At 40.4% G+C, this 27638-nt stretch overlaps 1 protein-coding gene across 7 annotated transcripts in view; it reads left to right on the plus strand.

Annotated features, from left to right (window-relative positions):
• Positions 1–208: 208 nt before the first annotated feature.
• SPRYD3 (SPRY domain containing 3) overlaps positions 209–27638 on the plus strand; it is a 66782-nt gene continuing 39352 nt past the window's right edge. The window contains exons 1-7 of one of the 7 annotated variants that reach the window (XM_070740978.1): positions 209–347; positions 1101–1180; positions 4028–4174; positions 6688–6763; positions 8261–8385; positions 9052–9187; positions 9965–10156. In XM_070740978.1, coding sequence (XP_070597079.1) covers positions 4047–4174; positions 6688–6763; positions 8261–8385; positions 9052–9187; positions 9965–10156 — 657 coding nt within the window. In that variant the 5' untranslated portion in view covers positions 209–347; positions 1101–1180; positions 4028–4046. Of the gene's footprint in view, positions 348–367; positions 688–1100; positions 1181–4027; positions 4175–6687; positions 6764–8260; positions 8386–9051; positions 9188–9964; positions 10157–27638 lie in introns of those variants that run through there. The other 6 variants (XM_070740979.1, XM_070740981.1, XM_070740977.1 and 3 more) reach the window with 6 other exon arrangements.

A 27638-nucleotide genomic window follows, 5' to 3' on the forward strand; every position in this document is an offset into this window, starting at 1 on the left:
CCAGCCAATGGGAGCTGCAGTAACCCAATAATCCAGGACCGACTCCCACCCCCCACTCTGCCCTGTTGTCATTGGGCAACCGTCCGGCCGCCGCTCCCCTCCCCACCGCCCTTCTCTTACGTCACACAGGCGAGCTCGGCCGTCCGAGACACCCCCCCCCACCGCCCAGCCACGCCCCTATAAGAACGGCGTCACCCTTTCTCCATTCATACCTTTCGCACAGCTTCCCCATTCACCAACTTCCCTCGCGAGTTCCGGAGGAGTGGTGCGGGGAGGGGGAGAGAGACGTAGCGCGCGCCACTTCGGCCCTTCTCATTGGCTTCCGGCGGCGTCCTCAAGCTTTGAAGGTTGGAGGAGCAAGCGTGGCGGGGGGGGAGCGGGGGGGGGAGAGAAATAGGGCGGGACGAAGGGGGGAAAAAGGCGGGGAAAGCTGGGAAGGAGCCCGGATGTGCCCGGGGTTGGCAGTCAGGCTCGCCGGGAAGCGGGCTTTGGGAGTTCCCAGCGGCGGGAGAGCCTATTCTGCGGAGGGCGGGGCTGATGGAGGGAGAGCCAGGGCCTCTCGGGGTAAGGGCCGCCTTGGGCATCGGAGCGACGGTGCCGGCCAGCGGGGAGACCCTGGGGAGGCGTCTGTCGCAGGGGCGTGGAGCAGCCCTGTCGGCGAGGGCGTGAAGAGGCTGGCTGTGAAGGGTGAGGGTCAGGGGTTCCTCTGGATTTGAACGCCCGACGGCTTGAGGAAGCCATGGCCGGCGTGGGGTGGAGCGGAGTGGGCTGGCTCTTTTCTAAGAAGCCAAAATAAAATGGTGCAGGGGTGGATGAGTTGGGCTGAACATGGGTCTTTTTCCGCCCTGGAAACCCCGGGCTGCATTTCCTGAGCGGAGCAGACCTTCTGCATGTTCTCAGAGACGCTGTTGTCCTGGCTATCTTATATATCTTATACTTCAACCTTGGTGCTGGAGGGTATACTCCCCCCCCCATTGAAAAAATAGGATATTTATTTATTAGATTTGTGTGCCGCCCCTCTCCAAAGACTCAAAGGATACAGGATGTGTTGAATTAATTTCATTTCTTCTCTCTTCCCCCCTTTCCTTCCTTCCCCCCAGGGAATGTCAGGTGGAATTTTAGTTTTCCTAACAGGAGGTTAATTTGGTGAAGAAATACAGACCACCCTAAGGATTATTCGGTGAGCTTTGCGGTCAAACCCCCCCCCCCCCAACAAAAAGGGATTCCCCCCCATTTCCCTATTACTGTACTAGCTATTATAATGCTCTTGTATCACAGGATTGTGAGAAGGTGCTTTCCCATATGTTCTTTGCTGCTTGCACATTATTTATTCTGCCCCGATCCTGACTTAGGAAGCAGATATGGTACAATTAAGGGGAATGTGGAATGAAAGCTAAACTCCTTTACAAGCATTTAATGTCCCATTATCTAGACAGGCACATCCTCTTTCCAGGGTCCAGATCCTCCTATTTATTCACAAATTAGTCCAATTCTGCTAAGGTATTAAGCAATGCTAATTAAAAGTTTCTTCCTTGTCATTTTAACTTCATTTTATTGTTCCATAGGGAGAGAATCTTGGCTACTGCTAATAACTCATGGACAATAAATTATGCTTCAAAAATAGAGCTACCAGATGTTGGCTGCAAAGATCTGGAGGACCACTAAGTGGCAGCAAAGAGGCAGCAATTCTAACTTGTTGCTTCCATCTAGTGGTCAGCTGGATTTTTACAGAGTGGTTTTAGATGGCTTCCAGATGTGCTCTGTGGCAGCTCCTAACCTCACAGCTAGCCAAGCCAATAGAGAAGAATTTGGTGATCCTAGGAAAAAAATCAATCTGGGCAGGAAAGGAAAGTATAATTGGACGGTGTTGGTACACTTTGTACTGTATGTAGAATAAGTTTAGTCCAGATAAGATTGGAATAATTCTTGTAGGAAATTGCCAGCCATTAGTTAGCTGTCAACAATATTGAATTAGATGGACAATTTACTTCTGTAAGAGGAAATAGATTTCTGCTTCTAGGGTGGAAGAAGGCCACATATGGCTCCTGTCCACTTTTGTTGAGCCATCCTAACAAGCTGCCATGTTTCAGCTGCTTGCTGAAAACTGGAAGTGCAATTTTCTGCCATTTGATGTTGAAAAGAGTTGTGCCACTCTTAGACTTGCCACATTTTAAAAGAAAAAAAAATGTCCCTTAAAATCTGGAAAAGTTTCTGGATGTCTGGTATGCACCTGTCAGGTGAATGTCTTCATCTTATTACTTTGCTTATTGCAGCTCTTTTCCGCCAGCCCCACATTTTTCAGTTCCTAACTTTCAAGAGCTTTCATGCCCAGGTCTAAGTAGTGGTATAGCTGGGAGTAGATAGCTCTTGACAGCTGCATATACGATCCAAACAAAATGTGGCAGATAACATTTCAAACATAGGTGGTAGAAGCATGGAGGCAGGGATAGGGAAAAAGCTGACTCTGGATTGGTCAAGCTCTAAGATGCTCTGAGACAATGTTTTGTCTTGCTAATGTGGACCAGGAAAATCTAAATAGAATTCATAGTTTGCCATGGAAATCACTGAATGGCATTGGTTTATTTCTTTTTAATTATTATTATTATTTATTAGATTTGTATGGCGCCCCTCTCCGAATTTCCCAGGGGATTCTATCTTGGTTGCGCATTTTAAGAATTGTTCTATTGGTCTGAGAGTGTATAATAACATATCTCCTCATTTCACTAAGAAATTAAAATGAAATGCTGAAATGGAGCCAATCTTGATGGCAAACAAAAGCAAATTATACAAATGGCAAGATATGGAGGAGTAATGTATCCCAAAACTGGTTTTATAATTAAAAATACATAGAAAATGTGCAAGGTTATACCTGTTTTGTAAAGCAGCTTAACATTACAGAACTTGATATTAATAGAATAGAATAGAATTTTATTGGCCAAATGTGATTGGATCCACAAGGAATTTGTCTTGGTACATATGCTTTCAGTGCACATAAAAGAAAAAAAATACGTTTGTCAAGAATCATAAGGTACAACACTTAATGATAGTCTGGGTACAAATAAGCAATCAAATCATATTAGGAACCAGTCAATATAAGTTGTAAGGATACAAGCCACAACATTACAGTGATGGGAACGATGAGAAGATTAATAGTAGTGTAGACTTAGGAAATAGTTTGACAGTGTTCAGGGAATTATTTGTTTAGCAGGGTGATGGTGTTTGGGAAAAACTGTTATTATGTCTAATTGTTCTGGTGTACAGTGCCCTATAGTGTCGTTTTGAGGGTAGGAGTTGAAGCAGTTTGTCTCCAGGATGTGAGGGGTCTGTAGATATTTTCACAGCCTTCTTTTTGACTCGTGCATCATAATGGTCTTCAATGGAAGGCAGGTTGGTAGCAGTTATTTTTTCTGCAGTTCAAATCAATCAAAATGATATTGTCAGTAATTTCATGAGTATTGGAGGCTGAATTGGGAGAGTGGAATTAAAATGTATTAATTTATATCTTAACTGAGAATCCTCATGGGTCAATGGGTATTGAATTTGTTTTTGATTATACACAAGCTTGATACTACACAATAACATTAGATTGAAATCCTTGTGATTCCCAGCTATTTTAAATAGCCATAACCTCCATTGTGAGTGACCAGAGCTTCTCAGTGTTGAAGCTTAAAGCAGGGATCACCAACCCCTGGTCCATGGATCAACACCGGTCCACAGCATACCAGAAACCAGGCCACACAAACAAGGAAAACTCCCTCCGCAGGATGCAGGCAAAATGTGAAACCATGCTCCCTCTGGGCTGTGGAAAAAACCCTGCCTCCATGGATCCAGTCCCTGATGCCCGACAGGTTGGGGGATGCTGGCCTAAAGCACCTGAGTGGCCTAGCTTGCCTATTTCTATAAGGTTTAGGAATATTGCATATGGCCAAAATAAACCCATGTTTTACAACATCCTGGCTAGAATCGTTGGGTTCGGGAATATGTTGTGCCATTTCTTCAGATGTTTAAATGTACTCATTTCCCATAGGTAGATCTTTACAGCTATAATGGATGATTTAAACCTGCACTACAGATTTTTAAACTGGAGGAGGAGGATCCGGGAGATTCGAGAGGTGCGAGCCATTCGTTACCAAGAGAGGTTCAAGCACATCCTTGTCGATGGAGACACGTTAAGGTAATTTGTCATGTTTGAATGTTGAAAGAAACTTGAATGGGGGATTTCTATCAAATATTTAAACAAAGCACAAAGAGTGCTCAGCTTAGGGAGAGTACATACTGTCTACTACTCAAGAACATTTAGGATTTCTACTTTTTCTGAAAAGAAGGTTTAATGTTTACAGGTTTTAAAAAAAATGACTCTGGAAGAACAAACCCATTGAATAGATATGAGCAATTAAAGACAAAGAATGTGTTACAGTTACATTATTTTAACCACTAGAATAGTATTACCTAAAACAAGGAATTCAGAATATTTCAGTCTCCCGACCATAATGTGGATTTGCCTTTGAAAATGCATATTATTTCGTATTTCTTTAATAGATTTGCTAATCCCCAAAGCACCTTTAACTCTAGTGACTCTAATGAGAGCTAGTTTGATGTAGTGATTCAGGCCTTGGGCTAGAAATGTGGGAGCCCATCACTATTAGTCATGCCTTAAGCACAAAGCCAACTTCCTAAAATGCTGCTTAAAGACAACTGTAGAGACTAGTTGGAGCAGCTGATCCCCTTCCATAATGTGACCCTAATAAACTAACCTAAAGTGTTCTGTCGAGGTCTCTGGTAGAATCTTCCCGAAAATTCACAGATACAAATTTCAGACACACACACGCGTTTGAAAATTCAAAACAATGTTCTTTATACCGAAAATCCAAATAAACTAAGCAGTCTTTTTGTATAGCAAAGAGCACTCGTCTCCAAACAAACTGGCAATTTGTACAAGTCTCTTATCAGTTCTGAGATACTTAGCTTGCAGCTGTGAGGCAATTCACAGCCCTTCCTTTTTCACAAAGTGAAACACACTTTGCTCTGGTTTAGTTTCAAAGCGGGGAAAAATCAGTACACAAAGGTCGAAGTCAGCAAGGCAGGCACGAAACAATGATCAGATAATCCTCCACAATGGCCAAACCCACAGGTTGCTATTTATAGCAGCCTCACTAATTACCACAGCCCCACCCAACCACAGGTGGCCTCATTTTCTTTGATAATAATCTCAGTTGTTGCTGCCTATGCATCGCTCTCCGCATGCGTGGTTGTATCATTAACTCTTGTTCCGAATCCAAGGAGGAGCTAGATAATTGATCTCCTTCTGAGCTGTCTGCTACACTCCCCTCCTCCCTGTCACTCATGTTTTCTTGGTCAGAGGAGCCTTCATCAGCAGATTCCATCGGGAGCAAAACAGGCCTGCGGCATGTGGATGTCTCCCCCACATCCACAGTCCTTGGGGCAGGAGCTGGGCCAGAGCTAATCACAACACTAAAGACTGATAAATTAATGCTTATAATGGGTCCCCCCCCCTAATTTATTTATTTATTAGTTGTACTTATATGCCACCCAACTCCCGAAGAACTCTGGGTGACTTCCAACAAGTAAAAAAAATTAATAAAAGCAACAGAAAAACATTAATTAAAAACCCTACTAAAACATACATTCTCTCACTATCATTCATGGCCGGGTTTTGTTCAATCAGTGGCCCCAAGCCTGCTTTACAGCTTTGCAGAAGGCCGGTAAAGTGGGGAGGATACAAATCTCTGGAGGCAGTTGGTTCCATAGAGCCGGAGCCACCACAGAGAAGGCCCTTCCCTGCAGGCCTGCCAGTCAACATTGTTTGGCTGATGGGACCCGGAAGATAACTATTTCAAATTATAATTAAATATTCCATGTTTTAATTTTGCATTTCTTTGCTGGACTTTTGCATTCTGTATATACAGTACATACATACACATTGTGTATGTATGTGTTTGAGCAATGTGAATTCTGTAGTTTTAAATCTGAGGTAGCAACCTTCACAGCCTCCTTAGTTAGTTTTTGTGAGATCTTGTTTCCAGTCATGTTACAACAGCAACATTAATTGGGGTGAGATGTGTATTTTATCCCATCTTTTGCAAGGATGGTGGAATGTTTAATGGTGCTGTTTCTGCCATTCTTTGGACAATTAAATTCTACTGGGAGTCTTAGTACATGCATTGGCAAATGAGTGTGACACAAGATATATTTATTTTGTTTATTTTTCACATTTCTGAACTGCTCATCTCCCTCAAAGAGGGACTAAGAATCCCAATATACTTTTGATCCCAAACTGTTATCTAGAAAACTGCAAATCTTTTTATTTTTTTTCAAGAATTGGCAAACTCTGGTTCCCATTATCTGTCTGAAATGACTTTGCAAGTGATTAATTCCTCTTGTTGCTATTAAGCACAGAAACCTCGGAAACCAAATATTGAGGGAAACTAAGCATCCCTAGGCTAGGATGTTATTTGTTTTCTCTTGAAGAGGCTTCTGGCCAGTTATATATAAATATTTTTAGGGGTGGGCAGAATGTTGAGCCCTGAAGATTATCTATAGCCTAGTGTTTGCATCTTCTTTGGCATCAGATATCCATCCTGGGTTTTTTCTTTTGTTTTTTTTTTTGGTAATGTCACACATTTTGCCTTGGGTACTGGAGAACCTGACTTTGTATCTTTTCTGCAGTTACCATGGGAACTCTGGAGAAGTTGGTTGTTACGTTGCTCCTCGCCCACTGACCAAAGACAACAATTATTTTGAGGTAAAATTGGCCTCACTTTCAGCATTACTCTTATTAGAGTCCCTCTCTGACATACTGTCCTTCCTTCTCTTTTTATTACTTGAGAGCGCAAGCTTAAAACAATGTGATACTAGTTGTACAACTGCAAAGTTTTGCTAAACGTTGATTAATTTTAAAAGATTTTCCAACAAGAGATATTTGACCGTAGAATAAGATACCTGATTGTGGCTAAATTTTTTAATGAGATGGAGAAACATTAAATATAAAGGAGAAAATCTTTGAACTATATTTAATTCATTTAGCTAAAATAAATCTAACAGAATATAATTGAAAATGCTCTCCCCCTTCTGTTAACATTTGGGGATACATCCTGTGACTTGTCACTCAATAGCTCCTGACCCAAAATAGCTGTTCAAACTTGGACCAGTGAGCTGTAAAGCTCAACCATTTATGAATCTTCTCTTGGACAAAGACTTTTAGTGTAAACTGCTACTGTTTCAGGAAGCTTTTCCCCAGCTTTCCCTAGCTATAAATCAATATTGAAAATAGGCTTTGAGACCACCATCACCCCCAGGTGTGTCAAGAATACGCTCCTGGAATTTCCAACTTAGTGTGACAATTGGGAATGCTATGAGTAGCCCAGTGTAGTTGGAAATCATCAGGGAAAAGGTTTCATAGAAGAATCAGAAAGATATTTTTGCTGACCAAGAAAGTTGGAAGGAAATAACTTCCTTATTCAATAATTTCCTTGTATAATAAGGCATTGTGCATGAATACTGAACATCTTATGTAACAAAGCAGTTGGCTACTGTCATGAAAATAGGAGCATTATATTGTGTTCGGATCTATCCCTGTATTTAGAAGCCTGCTTTGTAGATCCTTATGAGCAAAGAGGTGCAGGGAAGGTGCTTCTAAATAATGTGGAAAAAAGCTAACCAAAATATATTTTATTTGCCTTTATACATACATTCCACAACTTGATGCCTTCTATTTGGCTTTTTGCTTATTGTAACCAGCATGCCATTCAACAGGAGTTCACAGAGGTGGTCTAAAATTATCTCTGGAGTTCAAAGTTTTTTTTAAAAAAATGCATCCAATTATTTTTCAATTAATTTATATGCTTGCTGTCTGGAATCCGTTCTAGAAACACTGTGCAAAGCCCATTTGCACAAGGTTTCTAGTAAGGATTAAAGAACAAAGGGTACCTTTAATGGGGAGGTTGAGTGATGAATGCCTTGTTTAAAGCAGCTACAGAGTTCACATCAGGAAAGGTTGTCCTGGGAACCTTTTGGCTTACAGTTCATTTTTATAAATGTTACTTTCCTGCCTAGGTGGGACAAATGAGATGGATGTCCTACATTATATTATTTGTCCTTGGCTTTCATTCAAGCAATTGGTAAAATTGATATATTTAGCCCTTGGCTCCTTTTCATATTTTGTAAAGACATAGTCATCATCTTTGTAAAAAATCGCATAGGTGAAATATTCTGATGTATCTGTTGTCTCAATTTGCTCTAGGTATCAATTGTGGACAGTGGTGTGCGTGGGACCATTGCAGTAGGACTGGTGCCTCAGTATTACAGTTTGGACCATCAGCCTGGATGGCTACCTCATTCAGTTGCCTATCATGCTGATGATGGCAAGTAAGTTAACAAGCTTGGCAGACCAGAGCATAACACTCATCCTATGTTACTTAGGCAGGTGTAAGGAATAAGTCAGGCAGTACTTCAATTGAAGCCACAGTCAGTTAAATGTTGGCGTACAACTTTGATTACCACTGGCTAGATTATCTAAACATGGAATAAAAATGTGAATCCCTATAAGATCCATGGTTTTAGAGTGAATACATAACACCTGTCTGCATTTAGCAGAGAATGGGGATGATATTTTATATATTAGTAAAAAGTTTTTTAATTAATTCACGTTATTGAGTAATTGTTAAATGCTGAATACTTATGAAGAACATATCACAGGTGTGTGTGTGTGTGTGTGTGTGTGTTCATATATATTCTGTTTTATCGTGTGTGAATGTGTGAGAAACTGAAATAGATGGTAGTGTTCCAACTTGTGAAAAACAAGATGAAATAGATTTGTGCATCGATTTCATCTTGTTTTTCACAAGTTGGAATAGATTTGTGGATCTGTCAAACTAGAGGCATCTTCTCCAGGATTACAAAGCAGATCTAACTTTACTATCGTTATTGAGCATCATACCACACTAGCATACAGTTGATTAGTTGTTCTCCAAGAATCGTTTAAAGTTCTCTGTGAGATTTACAGAGATTTTACTTGAAATTTACCTTATCCAGACTTTACAATGGTCGAGCCAAGGGACGTCAGTTTGGGACAAAATGCAGTTCTGGGGATCGGATAGGCTGTGGGATTGAGCCAGTGTCCTTTGAAGTCCAGACAGCACAGATATTCTTCACCAAAAATGGAAAAAGGGTAAGTTCTGACTCAGCCTTCCAGCCTTCCGAGGTCAGTAAAATGAGGACTCAGATTGTTGAGGGCAACATGCTGACTCTGTAAACCGCTTAGAGAGGGCTGTAAAGCACTGTGAAGCGGAATATAAGTACTATTGCTGTTGAGCTGAAGGTACCTACTGCAGCAGTGTTGCTAAACCAAAGGATATGTGGGTTTGGTTTGGTGTTTTGATGGGACAGCTGCCTGGGAATATTATGTACCTTGTCTTATGCTCCAAGTGAAAATGTTGGGAGCATAAATGAACATAGAGGAGAGATGAACATGTTCCCACCTCCACCCCAATAAATTGAGTGACTTCCCCAAAGCAATCCACTTAAATTCATGACTAAGATTTAATTTGATCCAGAGGTCTTCTGCCTGTCATTTTTGAAACTGTTCTAACAAAGTTAAAGAGAATCTGGATGTATCAAAACTATGGATTGTACATGTTAGGGCCAGCAAAGAATGAGTCAGTTTGCATTTTAAAATAATTTCACACTCAATAGGACAGTATACTTAGATATAAAAAACTTGCTATATCAGGGGTGGGGGAAACAGTAGCTTTTTTTTTTAATTGAGTGAAAGAATTCAAATTATGTTTCTCCCCCTCTAGTTGCAATCCAGAATGGTACAACCCAAGATCTCTGCCAGCTAATTCTGCCACTTCATTCTGTACAGTCTGTAGAATGGCTTTTTGATACGATTAGCCAGCTAGATTAAACTGATCTAATCTATGTAACTGTTGCCTCCTCTTAACAGGTGGGCTCAACAATAATGCCACTCTCTCCAGAAGGTCTCTTCCCAGCCGTAGGGATGCATTCACTGGGTGAAGAAGTCCGGCTCCATCTCAATGCAGAACTGGGCAGTGAAGAGGAAGATGACAGCATTATGATGGTGGACAGTTATGAGGATGAATGGGGACGACTGCATGATGTGAAAGTCTGTGGCACAGTAAGTGAGCATCTTTGGGGAAGGAAGCAGAGCACCAGAAACCAAGGGTGGGGGCTTTTCTGTGGTCCTTGAGTAGAGATCCACTGGAGTTGTGATGATTTGTGTTTGTGAGCATGTGAGTTTGCATCCTTCAATATGTTATCATCTATATGATCCTTGGTCTTTAGAAAAGGAAAATATTTTTTGTTAGCATGTTTACCTTCAGAAATGAAAATGGATTGCCTTGAAATAGAGTGGTAGCTTTACAATGCCTACTTTAAAGTCTATAAGTTTATAAATAAGAACAAATCCTTAACTCTAACCCCCATCAAATAACTTTCTACAAAGGCCAGCAAGCCGCCAGAGTGTATTCTTGGTGATGGGGGATTTTGTTCCTGGGGAAAGCCAGAAAATATCGGAGGGAAGGTGTTGTGTTCTGAAGCTTACTTAAGTTTAACTTAGAGGTCTATTGTGTGATTTGGCATCAAGTTTCTCTGCTCAAGGCCTGCTTTGTGTATACAGTACTAGGTATCTTGGAGGCAATGGAGGATGCTGCATAATTAAGGGTGGAAACTCTGTTCTCCTCACTATAGAGGAAAACGAGTCTGATAGCAAGTAAGAAAAAAGGATGGATTTGTTTTCCACCTCCAGAATGTATGCCACTCCCATATGCTTGCAGATCAAAGCTGGCAGCTCTTCCTAAACTTAAGTTCTATACTTTCATTTGTTTGTTCATTCATTCTTCCATTCCTATAGCTGCCCATCTCAGCCAAACGACACTGAGAGGCTTGCAATTCTGTACAGTGTAGTAGAGAAAGGCATAGGGTGGCAAAACAGCACAGCTAGTACCACTTCGGAGTCCAGCAAGCTTTTGCTGCAAGCCGAATTCCCTATCACAAGGTGAAACCACAAAAGCTGACTCCCAATCACTTTGTTTCTTTCTCTTCCATTTCACCCACTCTCCCTCTCCCCCCTCTCTTAGCTGATCTGAGCAGCATGTCAGGTTTCTGTTCAAAGTGACTGGGGCTTTGAATAGGGGGAAAAACCCCCCATTCTTAAGGGTGAAGAGATTGAAGCATGTTGTTGTAGTCCTTGCTCATTAGTCACAAGAAGATGAAATCACACAAAACCTGAGGGTGGTGGTGGTGGCGGCGAGGGGATTTTTATGCTCCAGGGAAAAAGGCATAACGTCAGGGAGTTGGCCATCTATGTGACTTTTATTGGCTCTTGTCATGCCCAGACTAGCAAAAGAAGGATCAGCAGGACTTCTCATGCATGGTTTTAGAGTATTGTGGAATGTGTACAGAGAAACACCCAGAGCCACGTTCCTGGTTTTCAGTATGCAGTTCTATGAGGCCCGTGGTTACCGTTGCATATTACATTCTCTGCAGCTCAGCGCTGTTGATGGACCAGCTTCCTTGCGATATCAGAAAGAAGTACAGTAGCTTGGCTGCCAATGCGTTGGCTGCCATCCAAGATGACAATTTAGGCTCATACTCTGAAGCGCAGCATTGGCAAGCCAAAGAAAGGGTGGTTGTCTGCATTGTGAGAGCAGGACGCGTAGGTGCTAACGGAAGATGAGTTCCAACGACAAATCTGGGCCCCTTTTTTCAGACGGGGATCTTGCCTTGCGCTAACAGCTTGCCGAAGTCAAAAAGGGAACGATTTGTGCCTGGGCCTGCTCTTCTCTTCTCTGTTGCAGAGTTCCACCCAGAAGCAGAGAGCGGGTTAGCAGATGGGAGGTCACCCAGCATTCCCCTTGGGGCTCTGACTATGTCCACGGGCTGCCAGCTGCTTCTCTCTATCCGGCTGCTCTTGAGATTTTCTCACTCCCATTTAAAAACATTTTGTCCTGTCTCTTGTGGTCTCAAATTGATGTTTGGCAGTTTGTGTGAAAATTCTGAAATCCCAGCGGGGAACTGAAGAAAGTGGGCTTTTCCCTTCTTTGGAGACTGTGGGATAGACATGATGACATAATCCTACCCTGGTCAGATTTTCTTTGGGCAAATGTTGCAAAGGCTCTCTGGCATGTTATTCTTCATTTGATTTTTATTTTTTGAAAAAAATTATTTACAAATATAATACAAGGTACATAGAATACATAAAACATTACATCCAATAAGAAAAATAAAAAACACAAAAAACAAGAAACAAACAAACAAAAAAGAAACCTATATACTGTATTAAAATAAAGCCGTGTACAGGATCAGTATCTATATTCTTCCGAAACTATGTAAATTTTCTTTAGATTCAGTAACAGTTTTTATCGAAAAAGGAAAAAAAACAGTTTGGGGTGGGTTTTTTTTTAGATATTCAACTCATTTAGTAAATCATAACATTATCTTACTTGCTGTTTTGTTTTCATCAGGGATGTGTATATATATATATATATATATATATATATAATATATATATATTACATTTCTTCTTCATTTGAGGCTCATTGGGAGCCCAGATCTCTATGCACATTGGTTTTATTCCTTTAGCCTTTCAGTGTACCTTGCTGCTGAATTCCTCCTAATATAAAACCAGAGCCTTTATGAAATGGTAATGACCCTCACGGAGGCACCGTAATACAATTACACATGCATTTGCTAAAGATGATTTATTTTAACTGCTCTGCAAAGAGTTCTGGGTTTTACAAGTCTCGAGAAAGGGACGGAAATTGCAAATGACTTGGGTCCTGAGCACTGGAAAAAATGACTAAGAGTTCCTATCCAGCATCATCTGAGATTCCATTTGGTATTATCCACAGATTCCAAGGACATGTTTATATAGCTATAAAACCTAACAATGTGCATGAGGCAGTGGGAATGTGTTAAATGCTCACATCCAGCAATACGTTCTCTCTCTCTCTCTCTCTCTCACTCTCTCTCTCTCTCTCTCTCTCTCTATCTCTATCTCTATCTCTATCTGTCTGTCTATCTATCTTCTAATGGAATTGTAATTCATAGTTGGGAGGGTTGAAGTTAAAGAAATAAGGATGCCTTCTCATCTCTAAATGTAGATACTGTTGTGGCATTGCTAATTGTTCCTAACTATTGAGTTCTTGGAGGCTCTTATACAGAGGTCTTCAAACTTGGCAACTTTAAGATTTGTGGACTTCAGCTCCTAGAATTCTCCAGCCAGCATAGTTATGCTTCTACTGAGTTCTTGGAGGCTCTTATACAGAGGTCCTCAAACTTGGCAACTTTAAGACTTGTGGACTTTAACTCCCAGAATTCTATAGCTATGCTGGCTGGAGAATTCTGGGGGTTGAAGTCCACTAAGGTGTCAGGTTTGGGGACCCCTGCTCTTATAGGTGTTATTTTCTGATACAGAAACTAGGATTCTTGGTTTAATGGAAAAACTGGTGGTCATAAAGCTAGTATCAAACACTAAAATGTGACTGTATAGCATGGCTACTAAAACTCTTAAGCAATCTTTGCTTAAGAAAGCAGCCAGTGATAGAAGCTGATTTTACATGTAAAAATTCTTGTCTTACAAAGTTATAGCTCAAAGAAAACAATTTGAAAATTGAGAAGGATTGGTGGCAGGGCAGACGAAATATTAAACACTAGAATATTGTTTTTTATATTAACCTTTTTACAAGAGCCATAAGGGGCTTGATATGTGTCAGCAAATCTTTTAGTCATCTGCATTAAAAGTACACAAATCCCTTTAGACTTTATTGTGACATTGTCAGGTCACAGTACTCTTTCAGAAGAGTAAACAGGGTACATGAGCCGCATAAAATACATGTTCTTTTTTTTAAAGTTGATGTCGCACTGGCTAGCTGATTTCCAACCTTGCGAAAGGCCTTTTCGCCTTCCCAAGGCTTCTAAATGTTGTGTTTGTGCGCAGGGGGCAGCGTGCAGGGGGGGGGGTGTTTGTGGGGAGAGGGGGAATGAATACTGTATATGAGCTGTCTTAGTTTGTGTGTAATTGCAAACTGGAAAATCTTCCATAATTTTGCATTCAATACTTTGTCCAGTATTTCCCCTTAGTAACAAATGGGATAGCAACACAAAATACAAGTTGAAGATAATTTGCTATGTTGTGTACACTTTAGGAGGCCAGTTCTTTTGGATATTTATACATTTGCAAGATTCTGTGCTTTTTGTGTGTGTTTATGTTCTTTCAGAAAATCTCTTAGTCTTAAATGTTTTGCTTTGTTTTCAGAGTGGAGGGCAAAGAATTGATGTCCATGGTTTCCCGAGTTTATTCAAGTTATGGTTAGAAGGCTCGCCCTGCCTATCATTTTGCTTTTTTTAAAAGAACAGTATTTCACATGAAATATATAATTTTGAAAAGTAGTATAAAACTCAGTTTTAAGAAGGATTTTCAAAAAGCACATTGTTTCTTTATATCCACCCACCCACCCACCCAAATAGATGGTTTCATATAATCTGAACAGTTTGGCCCCATATGTAAAGAATTGGCAAAGAGATTGGTCTCTACAAAATAAGAAATAAAATTATAATCCTTGCAAATTCTTATAATCTACTCCTCCCAAATTAAGGTATTTAATAGCAATGAATACCATAAGCGAGCTGTTAAAATATCATTTACAATTTTTTTAAAATTAATATACCATAGCACTAAAAGCAGCAGAGGATACAGGTACAGTAAATGTCAAAACATTTAAAGTATTTCAATTCAAGAATGATGTGTTTAAAGATTATGGAGAAAGGCACTGCAATCTGTATAATGTAATACCTATGAATAACTCTGCAATATCATAAGCAGACTCTAACATCCTCTGGAATTGGATATCTGTTTAATAACCAGTTTCCAGTTTATAGAAAGTTGTCAGTTCTTTACTAAGTTAAACAAAGTGGTCCTGTAATAAAGTGTTGTAATGTAGAATGCTTGAATTTGGGCTGGCAGCCAGTCATGCTGCTTTTTCTAGATACATCATTGTCCTTCCTGGTTTGCTATATTTTCCCTCCTAGGTTTTGGGGGGAAGGTGAGGGGGGGTATTTTGTAAACATTTCTTCAAAAATGATAGGTATCTATATTATGAATAAGTGTTGTTGATTTGGGCAAATAAAGATGTTCATGAGAAGAATGAGTTCACTTTTAGCTTATAAATCAGATTTCTCCAACCTGCGGTTTCCAATTCTATTAGGTTTCAATTCTCATAAACTCAACTATGAAGGTTATAGATTGAGCTATCTGAAGAATTAAGGAAGCTAGTGTAACACATTTGGAGGCTAACAGATGTGATGGCATTCCAAGATGGAGTTGGTGTCCTGAGTGGAATCCTATATTTCTACAGAGATAGAGCCATAAAAAATTGTGGGTCTCATTTTGCACAAATGGGTAAGTGGTTTGAAATCCTCGCCCATGTTTCAGGGTTGTAGAAACTTATTCAGACATTGCTGGAATAGGAGGCTTGATCATGAATGTGTTGGGATAGAATTCAACAAAGGTTTGCATCCACAGATACTTTTAGCCTTTCCAATTCTCAGCATAACACATCCAGTGGAGAAAAGTAATAGGCTGTACAGTACTGGAGTGGGTTTCAGTAATTTTCCTCCCTTTTTGCAACTTGTATATGAGAAAATGCAGAAAATAACCAGAGGAAAAGAAAGACCACACGTCTCATATATTTGTCCTCAACTGCTTTGCATAAGGCAGTTCTTGTAACTTGTATGTTTTGCTTATGCGACAGTGAGATTTCTTTGTAAATATTTTGGTGTGTTATGGCTAAAATGTTTACGTATGCTCCATTTATGTCTCATTGGACTACCAGAGGTTTTTTTTAGAGTAGAGTGCTACTACTAGAGAGTTGGCCTTCTTCGGGTCCCGTCGACTAAACAATGTCATTTGGCGGGACCCAGGAGAAGAGCTTTCTCTGTGGCGGCCCCGACCCTCTGGAACTAGCTCCCCCCAGATATCAGAGCTGCCCCCATCCTCCTTGCTTTTCGCAAGCTCCTTAAAACCCACCTCTGTCGTCAGGCATGGGGGAATTGAAATTTTCCCTTTCCCCTACGCTTATAGAATTTATACATGGTATGCTTGTTTGTATGATTGGTCTCTTAAATTGGGGTGTTTTTTAGATTATTTTTTTAATATTAGATTTGTTTACATTGTCTTTTTTATTGTTGTTAGCCGCCCCGAGTCTTCGGAGAGGGGCGGCATACAAATCTAATAAATAAATAAAGATTGTGCAAGTTTTTTTTTTTAAAGTAATGCATAATTTTAAATGTCACTGCAATTCTCCCAGAAGACCAGGAATTCAGAACAAGGAAACATTTTAAAACACATGTAGTGGATGGGCCTGATTGAAAGAAATCAGACTTCAGCAGGAACATGGTAACTATAGCTTGTCCAGAGTGCTAGAGAAGTGAAATTTTCAAAGGTTCCGGTACTCAAAATGGGAGAGCCTGAAGGTTTGCAGATCACCTCTGGTATTTCTGTTGAGTCTGTGTGAAATCTCTGCTTTTTAACCAGCAGAAGGACATCGCAGCATCCTGGTCTGGATACTTCACACTACATTTGAGCTATGTACTTTGGACTGCGTACGTGTAAGATCCTCTTAACAACTTCAAAGCAAGCTCCTTGTGGTTCTATTTTATATGTTCCTTACTCTGTTTTAAAAAAAAATGAAGACAGTTTATATATATTTTTTTGTTCATCAAATCTGTATCTCACGTTTCCAGCAAAGCTGACTTGCAGCACACCTCATGCAAGAGAACATTCTGGTACACAGATTATTATTATTATTATTATTATTATTATTATTATTATTATTATTATTATTATTATTATTAATTGGATTTGTATGCCGCCCCTCTCTGCAGTCTCGTGGCGGCTAACAACAGTGATAAAAAACAGCATGTAACAATCCAATACTAAACAACTAAAAAAAACCTTATTATAAAACCAAACATACATACAAACATCCCATGCGTAAATTGTAAGGCCTAGGGGGAAAGAATATCTCAGTTCCCCCATGCCTGACGGCAGAGGTGGGTTTTAAGAAGCTTACGAAATGCAAGGAGGGTGGGGGCAATTCTAATCTCTGGGGGGAGTTGGTTCCAAAGGGCCGGGGCCACCACAGAGAAGGCTCTTCCCCTGGGTCCTGCCAAACAACATTGTTTAGTTGACGGGACCCGGAGAAGGCCCACTCTGTGGGATCTAACTGGTTGCTGATTTTCAGATTGTGTTTGTAAAAGGTTCTGCTCAGTGGGGAAATCCAATCCCCTCCCTCCATTGGTTCTGTGGACTTGGCTTGCTGGGCATTGTGTGGCTTGCTGGGTGTGGCAGGGGAAGGATACTGCAAATTCCCATCCTTCCGGTTCGCTGAATTACTCAAAATTTCAGGTTCCAGTTTCTAGAGCAGCGTTTCCCAAGCTTGGCAACTTGAAGATATCTGGACTTCAACTCCCAGAATTCCCCAGCCAGCAAATGCTGGCTGTGGAATTCTGGGAGTTGAAGTCCAGATATCTTCAAGTTGCCAAGCTTGGGAAAAACGCTGCTCTAGAACCTGTCAGAACCTGCTGGATCTCACCCTTGGTTCTGCTGTCTTTCATTTTTTCCTCTCTACTCCTTCTGTTCTCCATCTACTCCCATCTGGCTGACTATGTGAGAAGACAATAAGCAATTCAGTTAGTGGTGACCATACCAAGATTAGCCTTCCAGTGAAGTTAACGAAGTGGTCTATTTGAAATTAGTGTTATTATTTTTTTGGCATCGGAAAGTGGAATGGAGGAAGGAGAAGAGGCAGAGTCCATATTCCGGTCAAAATGTTATGGCACCAAAAAGATCTCTCTCTCTCGGTGAGTCATTCCCCTTCCCAGCTGTATTGCGTGCAAATGTTTTGACACTTGGAAACTCCCAGCACAGAGGGGTAGATTCAGATGATGAGTCATTGTATCTCTTCCATGGGAGTACTCTGGGTCAGCAATGACCCAGGTATGTTCTCTGACTCTAAAAAGCCTTAGGCTCTTCCAGTAGCTTCTCGGGCTGTAACCCGAGAGGGACCCATCTTCACACTGGGGTGAAAGTACTGCAGCACTTTTGCCTACAAACCGGACTGTCATCTGGTGTTTTGCAGTAGACAACATCTGTAAAACTGGGCTTGAAGAATTGCCAAGGAGACATTCCGGCCTTTTTTCTGGGGAGCCTGTTGTTCCGCAAGATTTGAAAGAGTGATTGGAGTTCAAGCTTTGAGCCAAAATAGGCTTCTGTGGAGCTCTTCCCCTCAACCAAGACTCTAAGTTGTTTGCCTGTACCAGCTCTTTTCCTGTGCTGTCTGGCTGTTAACTATATTTCATATATGCTGTGCTTTAATGCTCTCTGGCGATTCTAGTTTATGCTCTTCTCTCCCCACCACTTGTCCTAGAGGGAGAGATTGTAAAGGCTACATCGCATTAAATCTGGAAAACCACAGTAATTTTAAATATTCAAGCACCCTAGTTTAGTGTTTCCCAACCTTGGCAACTTGAAGATATTTGGACTTCAACTCCCAGAATTCCCCAGCCAGCGAATGCTGGCTGCGGAATTCTGGGAGTTGAAGTCCAGATACCTTTAAGTTGCCAAGGTTGGGAAACACTGCCCTAGTGAACCAATTTGTTAGAAGAAGGAAGGGCAGGAAAGTGAAGAATAGGAAGAAGAAGGCGGAGAAGAGGAAGGAAGGAAGGAAGGAGATACAGATGGAGATGATGGAAAGGGGCTTTCATAAAGTGCCTAAAAGATATCAAACCAGGCACTGGGAGAATCTATCAGCACTAAAACTGTTCCAGTGATGTACCAGCCACTTCCTTATGGTATTATCTAAACTGTCACTAACAGCAATAAGATTTTGGAGGAATGTCTTGAACATGGGAGAAATTTGCGTGAGAAATATAGTAGTTTTGAAGTGCCTGGATCCTATATTTCTAGAAATTTAACAGTAGCTTTATGGACTGAATGATAGCACAATAATTCCGAGTCTGCCAAATATTGCATGTCATTCAGGGGATCACTTATCGGCTTTATACCAACGAAATCGATCTGTTTACAGGTTCATCATATTGCAATTGTCCAAGAGAGAAAATATATGTATGAAGCAACTAACATAGACTCTGTCTTGCAGCCAGCTTTTTGTATTAGGCTAATAGTGGACACTGTATGTTCACAGCTATGTTTATGCTTTCTAGAAGCTAGGGAGACTGCCAATTCAGGCAATTAAAATATGCACTTTGTTCTTTAAGAGCAGTGTTAGACAGTTGGTTACATTGGAAGTAAAACCGCAGTGGATTTATAGCCTGGCATTTGAAGTGATACATTAATGTGTTCTTTAAAATACTTTTGGAAAGTATTTCTTATCTATTAAGGAGCCACTTGGGAATCGGTACAAAAATCAGAGATAAAATGGAAATCATCAAGGGATATGTATATACGGCTAGTCCTCAACTTGCAACTGTTCATTTAGTGACTGTTCAAAAGTATAACAGCACTGAAAAAAGTGATTTATGACCGTTTTTCACACGTACGACCATGGCAGTGTCCTGGGGCTATATGATCAGCTTTGGCGACCGTTTCACAAGCAATGTCAATGGGGAAGCCAGATTCATTTAACAAACAAGTTATTAACAACTGTAATGATTCACTTAACAACTCTTGACAAAGGAGAACGTAGATCGGCCCAAAATTTAATTTAACAACAAATGCCTCACTTAACAACATAAACTTGGGACTTTTTTGTGGTCATAAGTCAGGGACCACTTGTACATATCCTATGGTACCTGGGTTATCTCAATCTTAGCCTGAAAGCAATGAAGTGGTCAGTCAATAGGCTGCTGTGCAGAAACTGCCTGCCCAGTGCTTCCCAGGACAGTACAGGTGGCCTCTAGAGAAACTACATAATAGCACATAGTGTTCCATTTTCTTTTCTTCCAGCGGGAGATAGAAGAGTGAGCTTAATGAAAGTCAAAACCCAACATCCTGTGTTCAAAAAGACCACGTTTTGCCAAGTTTGAAGGTCAAGTTTCCTTTGAGTCCTGGTAACTTCCTGGACATATATCCGTGTAGTTTTCTTGGCAAATAATACAGAAGTGGCTTGTCATTGCGGCCTCCTGATTTATTTATTTATTTACTTTTTGGTTTCCAAGTCTGGCTTATAGTCCCAGGACTTCTAATTGTTTCTCTTTCAAGTGCTAACCAATTCCAGCCTTGATCAGCTTTCTGAAATCAGCTAATGGTGTGGCCAGTTGGTGCCTCTATAGCTGGCATCTACTTGTTGATTTTCTTTACAGCAAAGTGAAGCAAGTCATTCAGCTGGTATTTCAGAGAATTCCGGCTTTGCCAGGAATTATAGTGGAAGATATAGGAAGGTGCAGGGACATTGGAACTTGTGGTGCCATTGAAAATTTCAAGCTTTTAACAAACTTCCTGCCAGCCTGGAAGCAAATAGGCAGCCTATAACCCACTAGATTGCATCTGGGCCACCAAATATTCTTAGATCTTGGCCCTGAGATTGGCAAATAGTTAATTATGGAGGTGTGTTATTTTTTTAAAAAAATATATAATTTATTAGAGGGGAAGGGGGTGAAGGGAGTACAAAATTGAAAAAAAGGGGGAGGGGGAGGAAGAGTACAAGTGTAATAAGTTTCAGGTGAATTAACAAAGATTTACAGAGGTCAGTTATACAGTATTCCTTAGTATATATATATATTGTTACAATATTTCTATTCATATTTCGATCTTAGTTTATATTCCATTGACCATATTTATTATCTTTACCATATATAACTTAACAAATCTAAAGAGGACGTGGGGTAGGGATTGTCTGCTTCAATAGCAGACCTTGAAGTTAGTGACTTGTCGTTCTTATTAGGCGGTGAGAAGTAGTAAGTGAGAGTAGTAAAGTATTTAAGAGTTGAGATTAGGGTTGAGTTAGTAGGATTGAATTTAGACATCTTTTGGGTTATTTCGTGTTCTAAATAACCATTGGTACCATTGGTGTTTTATTTTTATTTTGGCAATTCATTTTTTTTTATTTTATTTCACTTTTATTTTAAAAATAATACACTCCACCCTCTCAAAAATGTCCCATTTATCTGGTAATTATACGTATAATAATAATATAATAAAAGGACAAGATCCTCTGATGCTAATGAAGGCTAAATTACTGAACTAATGTAGCCCTCAGACCATACAAAATGGGTAGCTCTACAAATTTGATTAATAAATAAATGATTGTCCATTCCATTTTAGAGTTCTAATTCTAATAACAGCAGCTAGAAACTAAATGCTCCCTCCTTGTTTGAAACATTTTATGCTAGACAAGTAATGATTATGCAGAACTACCTTCCTTTTAATTATGAGAATGAGTCACACACACACACACACACACACACACACACACACACACACAGGTAAGTTGAGTACAATAAGATCCATAATAATAAAATATGGTGCTAAATAGAGACCTGCATTGTATTTGAGGCTTCTGTAGCTCATACTGAGTGAGATAGGTTAACTGAGGGTTGTTTTCTGGTTGAAGATATATGCCTACCTGTATAAAGGAAAACTATCCAAAGAGCCAGCTCTCCTTGCAGGGAAGTTTTTATATGGAGGGAAGTTGCCAGAAAGCATCATTCCATGTAGTCCCATGAACAATTTGTAGCCCCATAACCCCAAGGCTTCTTCATTTGAAACAACTGGCTTGCAAACAACACATTTCCAAAACCCTAGCAATATTTTTATAGCAACTCTGGTTCTTCTATGGTGGACTAGTGAACTTTGGCTATACTTGCTCATCTGCTTAGTAGTAGTGTAAGATTACTTGTTAGAAAATGTATATTCTGTGCATTTCTACATACAATATGATACAATGTATGCTATGCATTTCTAGGTAACTTTGTAAGTGACCTTGCAGTCATTGTTGCAAATGCAACTAAACTAACTCTGAAAAACAATACTGTAGCTATATTCATTTTGCATTATGTTTGTTTGGTTTATTTATTTATGTATATCTGGCCTTTATTATTTTTACAAATAACTCAAGGCGGCAAACTTATCCAACACACTTTTCTCCTCCTATTTTCCTTGCAATGCCAACCCTATAAAAATGGATTGGGCTGAGAGAAAGTGACTGGTCCAAAGTCACCCAGCTGCCTTCCATAGATAAGGCAAGATTAGAACTCATGGTCTCCTACTTTTTAGCCTGGTGCCTTAACTACTAGACACCACAGTGGCTGAAATGAAAAGCATTTCAGGTTTTTCCTCTTGGGTCTGCAGCAAACATTGCTTACTTTATACATACACTTCTGGGTAGAAAAAGTTCCAACGATCAGTGTTTGCTCCTTGCTTGATTTACCCTGATCCTTAATACTATTATGGAGATTCAGAGTATCAGGGCCATGCTTATAGAAAATTGATTTAAAATCTATGCAACTAGAGCTTTGCATTTTCGCTACCAAAACCCGTTCAACAACACATCAATTGAACAAATTATCTCTTGGCTTGGAATTGGGTCTGCTGTCTCGTTCAGACTACCTTGGACTTGGACTTGGGGTATATTAAGGACAGATTTTTCTTGGCCACCCTGCTTGGCTTAAATCCGGAATATGCTACCAGGTTTAAGTTCCTTCAACTGCTGTTGGCTGAGAATTGGTCTCATATGACCAGCACAAAATGCGGGGCCTGCATCTGCTTATCTTAGAGGTTCACCTGTTTGTCTTGGACTCTTTCTTGCTTGGCCGTCATGTTCTTGTCTTTGTCTGCTGGAAACTTCCCCTTATAAACTAGAGTTTAAAGTAAAGTTCCATCAAGAAGCTCTTTGGATGGAATTTTCTTTTTCCATAGTTGTGGGTCTGCCTGTAACTCAATATGCAGTGGTGGAGGTGCAGGTTTGGGCTAAGGGTTAGAGGAGACAGGCTTGCCATACCATTTTTATGTCTAGCACTGCAGTTAGCTAAGATAAGATAAGCTTGGACAAAATCACCATGTTCATTAGGGATATACAGTATATATATTTCATTTATCAGGTTTCACAGAGAAGCAGGCAATGCCTTTTTTAGTTCAACTAGATAGAATCTGTTTGTTTGCTGTGTCTGCCTTGACCACAGGGGAAAAAAACCCTAGATTAAGATTCATAGCAAGGTGATTCTTATCCCCCAGTTCTGAAACAAAGGGCATGTCACTTCTTCCTTTCCGTGTATCTTTATTGTGTTCCATGCTAACTTCTGTATATTATATAACCCAAAGGACAAGGCAAATGCTACACTCTACTTCCTTCCCTGATTTCAAAATTTCCCACTCTTTAATGTCTTCCTCTGCTTCAGCTCTTTTTGTGCAATTATAGCACATCCCTTTCCAATGTATGTTTGAATGGTGGTGAATTATTTCCTTCCTCCCTTCCTCACTCCCTCCCTCTCTCCCTCCCTCTCTCCCTCCCCCCTCCCTCCTTGCTTCCTTCCTTCCTTTCTTTTTGGTCTCCTGGAGTAAATTTACTCGCGTGCTAAATTCCTACACTCAGTATACTTCAAGATCTCCGCTGTTTCCATGTCCACTGTTCACTTGTGATTTTTTGTTTTGAGAAAGACATGGGACCTCTGCATGGTGTGTATGTATGACGGAGAGTAGGGAATGAGCATGAGAGAACATGCATAGGTGGCAGTGTGATAGGCAGATAAAGCTTGGCAATTTGTTCCTAGAAAGAAGTTCTCCTCACACCAACCCTTCATGGAAACACTCCAAGATGGGGCTTTGTTGCTGCACAAGGTCACATAACCTGAAATTTAATATCCTAAAAGAAGTTTGGTATGTGTTAATGGAGGAGTTCCAGAATCAGATACCGGTATGAAAGGAAAAAGTCCCTTTTTTGACTCTAAGCGGAACACTAAAGCCATGTCCTGTTTAGTCTGACCCGAAGCTAGTTATGGCCAGAATTCACATAAGGGCCGGAGTGATTTAGGGAAAACCCTCCCTTCTTGCCATTGCTTGAAGCAGTCACCTAAGCAGCAGGTGGAGATCTTTGTCCTTTCTGCATGTTTGGGGCCATATCATCTTAACAATCCCAGATAACTGGACTTCTGGAGAGGGTTGTTGTCCTTCTGGAGAGGGTTGTTGTCCAGCTCTATGGCCCGATTCCTAAGAGGCCATGGACCAATGCTCCTCTAGATCAGTGCTTCTCAACTTAGAAACATAGAAGTCTGATGGCAGAAAAAGACCTCACGGTCCATCTAGTCTGCCCTTATACTATTTTCTGTATTTTATCTTAGGGTGGATATATGTTTATCCCAGGCATGTTTAAATTCAGTTACTCTGGATTTATCTACCATGTCTGCTGGAAGTTTGTTGCAAGGATCTACTACTCTTTCAGTAAAATAATATTTTCTCATGTTGCTTTTGATCTTTCCCCCAACTAACTTCAGATTGTGTCCCCTTGTTCTTGTGTTCACTTTCCTCCTGGACCTTATTTAACCCTTTAATATATTTAAATGTTTCGATCATGTTCCCCCTTTTCCTTCTGTCCTCCAGACTATACAGATTGAGTTCATTAACTTTGGCAACTTTAAGACATATGGGCTTTAACTCCCAAGATTCCCTGGTCAGCGTGGGAATTCTGGGAACTGAAGCCCATACATCTTACAGTTGCCAAAGTTGAGAAGCACTGATCTAGAGGAGCATTGGTCCATGGCCTCTTAGGAACCGGGCTATGGAGCTGGAGGTGAGTGGTGAACAAGCAAAGCCTATTTTAAACTGGGCATTGATGGGATCTAGGATGCAAACTCCTCTTCTCTCCCAACCATGGAAAAATTGCCTTTTACCAAATTGGTCCTTGGTGCCCAAAAGATATAGATACTACATATCTTGCACATTTTCTAGGCTGTACAGAAGCAGATTTGCTAGAAGAGGGTTTTTCCCCCTTCCTTCCTTCCTTCCTTCCTTCCTTCCTTCCTTCCTTCCTTCCTTCCTTCCTTCCTTCCTTCCTTCCTTCCTCCCTCCCTCCCCCCTCCCTCCCTCCCTTCCTCTACCTAGTAATGCACATTTCAACCATGTGAACTCCATGACTGCTCTCTCCTTTTCCTCCCTCCTCCTACCAGGCTGATGGAAAAATAAAATGCATAACTTGAATTCTTCTCTCGGACAGTTTTAATATTTTGTTTATTAAAGGGCAGCTCTTCAAAGGTTGGGTGTGGGTTTTCCAGCACACGGCTGGAGTGGGAGGTGGGCTTGGATTGGCCCCACAACTCTTGGAAAGAAATTGCCTGTTTCTGCAAATCTGGGTGTCTTGGAATTTTGCATGTCTGGATTATAATAGCCTGGAAGTCCTAGCCTTTCCCAGAATCACCCTGCTGTTAGGGATTGGAAGGTGAGCAATTTTCTTTTCCCCTTCTGATCTGTCACCGAACTTCAAATTAGACTTCTGGTATGACCAGCAGACAAAGCATATGCTAAAGAACACAGTGAGAAACCATTTCCATATGGCTGTTGAGACTCAGTACTGTACAGATACTACAGGTCGAAGGCTACACTAATTGTAATGTAATTCAGTGGGAAAAACGACACCCCCCCCCAAGATTTCACACCAGAATCTCAAATCCTTACCATATAATAATATAACAGCCCCCCTCATTTTGCATTATCACCTATGGCACGAAATTTCCTTCTCTATTAAATGTTTTCTCTAGCCTTAGTTTTCATTGAGTTTGTTGTTCTGTTGTCATGGGTACTGCAGTCATCTTTGAGCTACTTCCTGCCCTATCCAGGTTTTATGCTGGTCTGCTTTATTTTTATTTATTTATTTATTATTTGTTTGTCAAACATGTATATGATAGTAGTAGTGTGCATAAACATAAGTTTTTAAAAAGTAACAAAAGAGGACAGTAGGACAGGGATGGTAGGCAGAGTGGTGAAACCTGCCAGAATTAACTGGGGTTAGCACGATTTTTCTTTCTTTCTTGAAGACCCTTGTACTGTTAGAGTAAGAGTTATATGGCAAAAGAAAATCTCTTTATTTTTCACAGGAAAGGAAACACACAGAAACCTCTTTTCTCCCTAACATCAGCTTATTGTGCATGATAGTTTTGCTTAGTGGACCATTTTTCAATTCACTGGGACTTTTGTGCTCTTTGTGGGGAGGGGAGGGGAAATGTTAATAAAACCCAATCTGGGCACTTTATTAGAATATTTTCTCTCCTGAGAAAAACACAAAGTCAATACAGTTCTGGTTCTAGTAAGTGGGGAAGAAGCATAAAGGGCAATGCAGTTTGGAATACTGTGTTCAGTTCTGGAGACCTCACCTACAAAAAGATATTGACAAAATTGAACGGGTCCAAAGACGGGCTACAAGAATGGTGGAAGGTCTTAAGCATAAAACGTATCAGGAAAGACTTAATGAACTCAATCTGTATAGTCTGGAGGACAGAAGGAAAAGGGGGGACATGATCGAAACATTTAAATATATTAAAGGGTTAAATAAGGTCCAGGAGGGAAGTGTTTTTAATAAGAAAGTGAACACAAGAACAAGGGGACACAATCTGAAGTTAGTTGGGGGAAAGATCAAAAGCAACATGAGAAAATATTATTTTACTGAAAGAGTAGTAGATCCTTGGAACAAACTTCCAGCAGATGTGGTAGATAAATCCACAGTAACTGAATTTAAACATGCCTGGGATAAACATATATCCATTGTAAGATAAAATACAGGAAATAGTATAAGGGCAGACTAGATGGACCATGAGGTCTTTTTCTGCCGTCAGACTTCTATGTTTCTATGCAGTTGAACTTCTTCAATCCTCAGCAGCTCCATGGCTGACATGATGTATGCTTTAAAATGTTGTCTTCAAAACATAGGGGCTAGAAACTTTTATTAACAACAACAAAAAAAAGACTCTTGGAACACTTACCATATTTTTGGAGTATAAGGCACACCTAGATTTTTAGAGGTGGAAAACGAGGAAAAAAGTATTCTGAATCAAATGGTGTAGTAATATATTATTTAATAAAATGCCAGTGTATCAGAATACTTTTTACAAATATGTACACTTTTTACAAACTTCAAACTTGACAGCTTTAAGACTTGTGGACCTCAACTCCCAGAATTCCTCCTCCAGTCATGCTAGATGGGATAATTAGAAGGCAAAAACACATCAATTTTTGCGAAAAATGGGCCATTTTTCACCCCCCCTTATTTTTGCAAAAATAGTGTGGGCAAAGGATCTGGGAAGCCTGCAGGGAGCTCCTGGGTGCTGTGGGATAGCAAAAATGCCCCCATTTTTGTGAAAAATGGACCAGTTTTGTGACATTTTTTCATAAAATAGGGGCATTTTTGCATTCCCCCAATCCCCAGGAACTCTCTGCAGGCTTCCCAGACCCTTTGCCCACACAAGTTTTGCAAAAAAAACACCCCCCCCCTTTTTTGAAAAAATGGGATGTGGGGCGGGGCTTCAGGACAGCCAAAAAAAAATGGCTTCACTCGGTGTATAAGACCCACTGACATTTCCAACCTCTTTTAGGAAGGAAAAGGGTACATTTTATACTCCGAAAAATATGGTAATCCCCTCTCTAGATTGAAAAAACT

Source organism: Erythrolamprus reginae, chromosome 2 (assembly GCF_031021105.1).
Source record: "Erythrolamprus reginae isolate rEryReg1 chromosome 2, rEryReg1.hap1, whole genome shotgun sequence".
NCBI classification, from domain to species: Eukaryota; Metazoa; Chordata; class Lepidosauria; order Squamata; family Dipsadidae; genus Erythrolamprus; species Erythrolamprus reginae.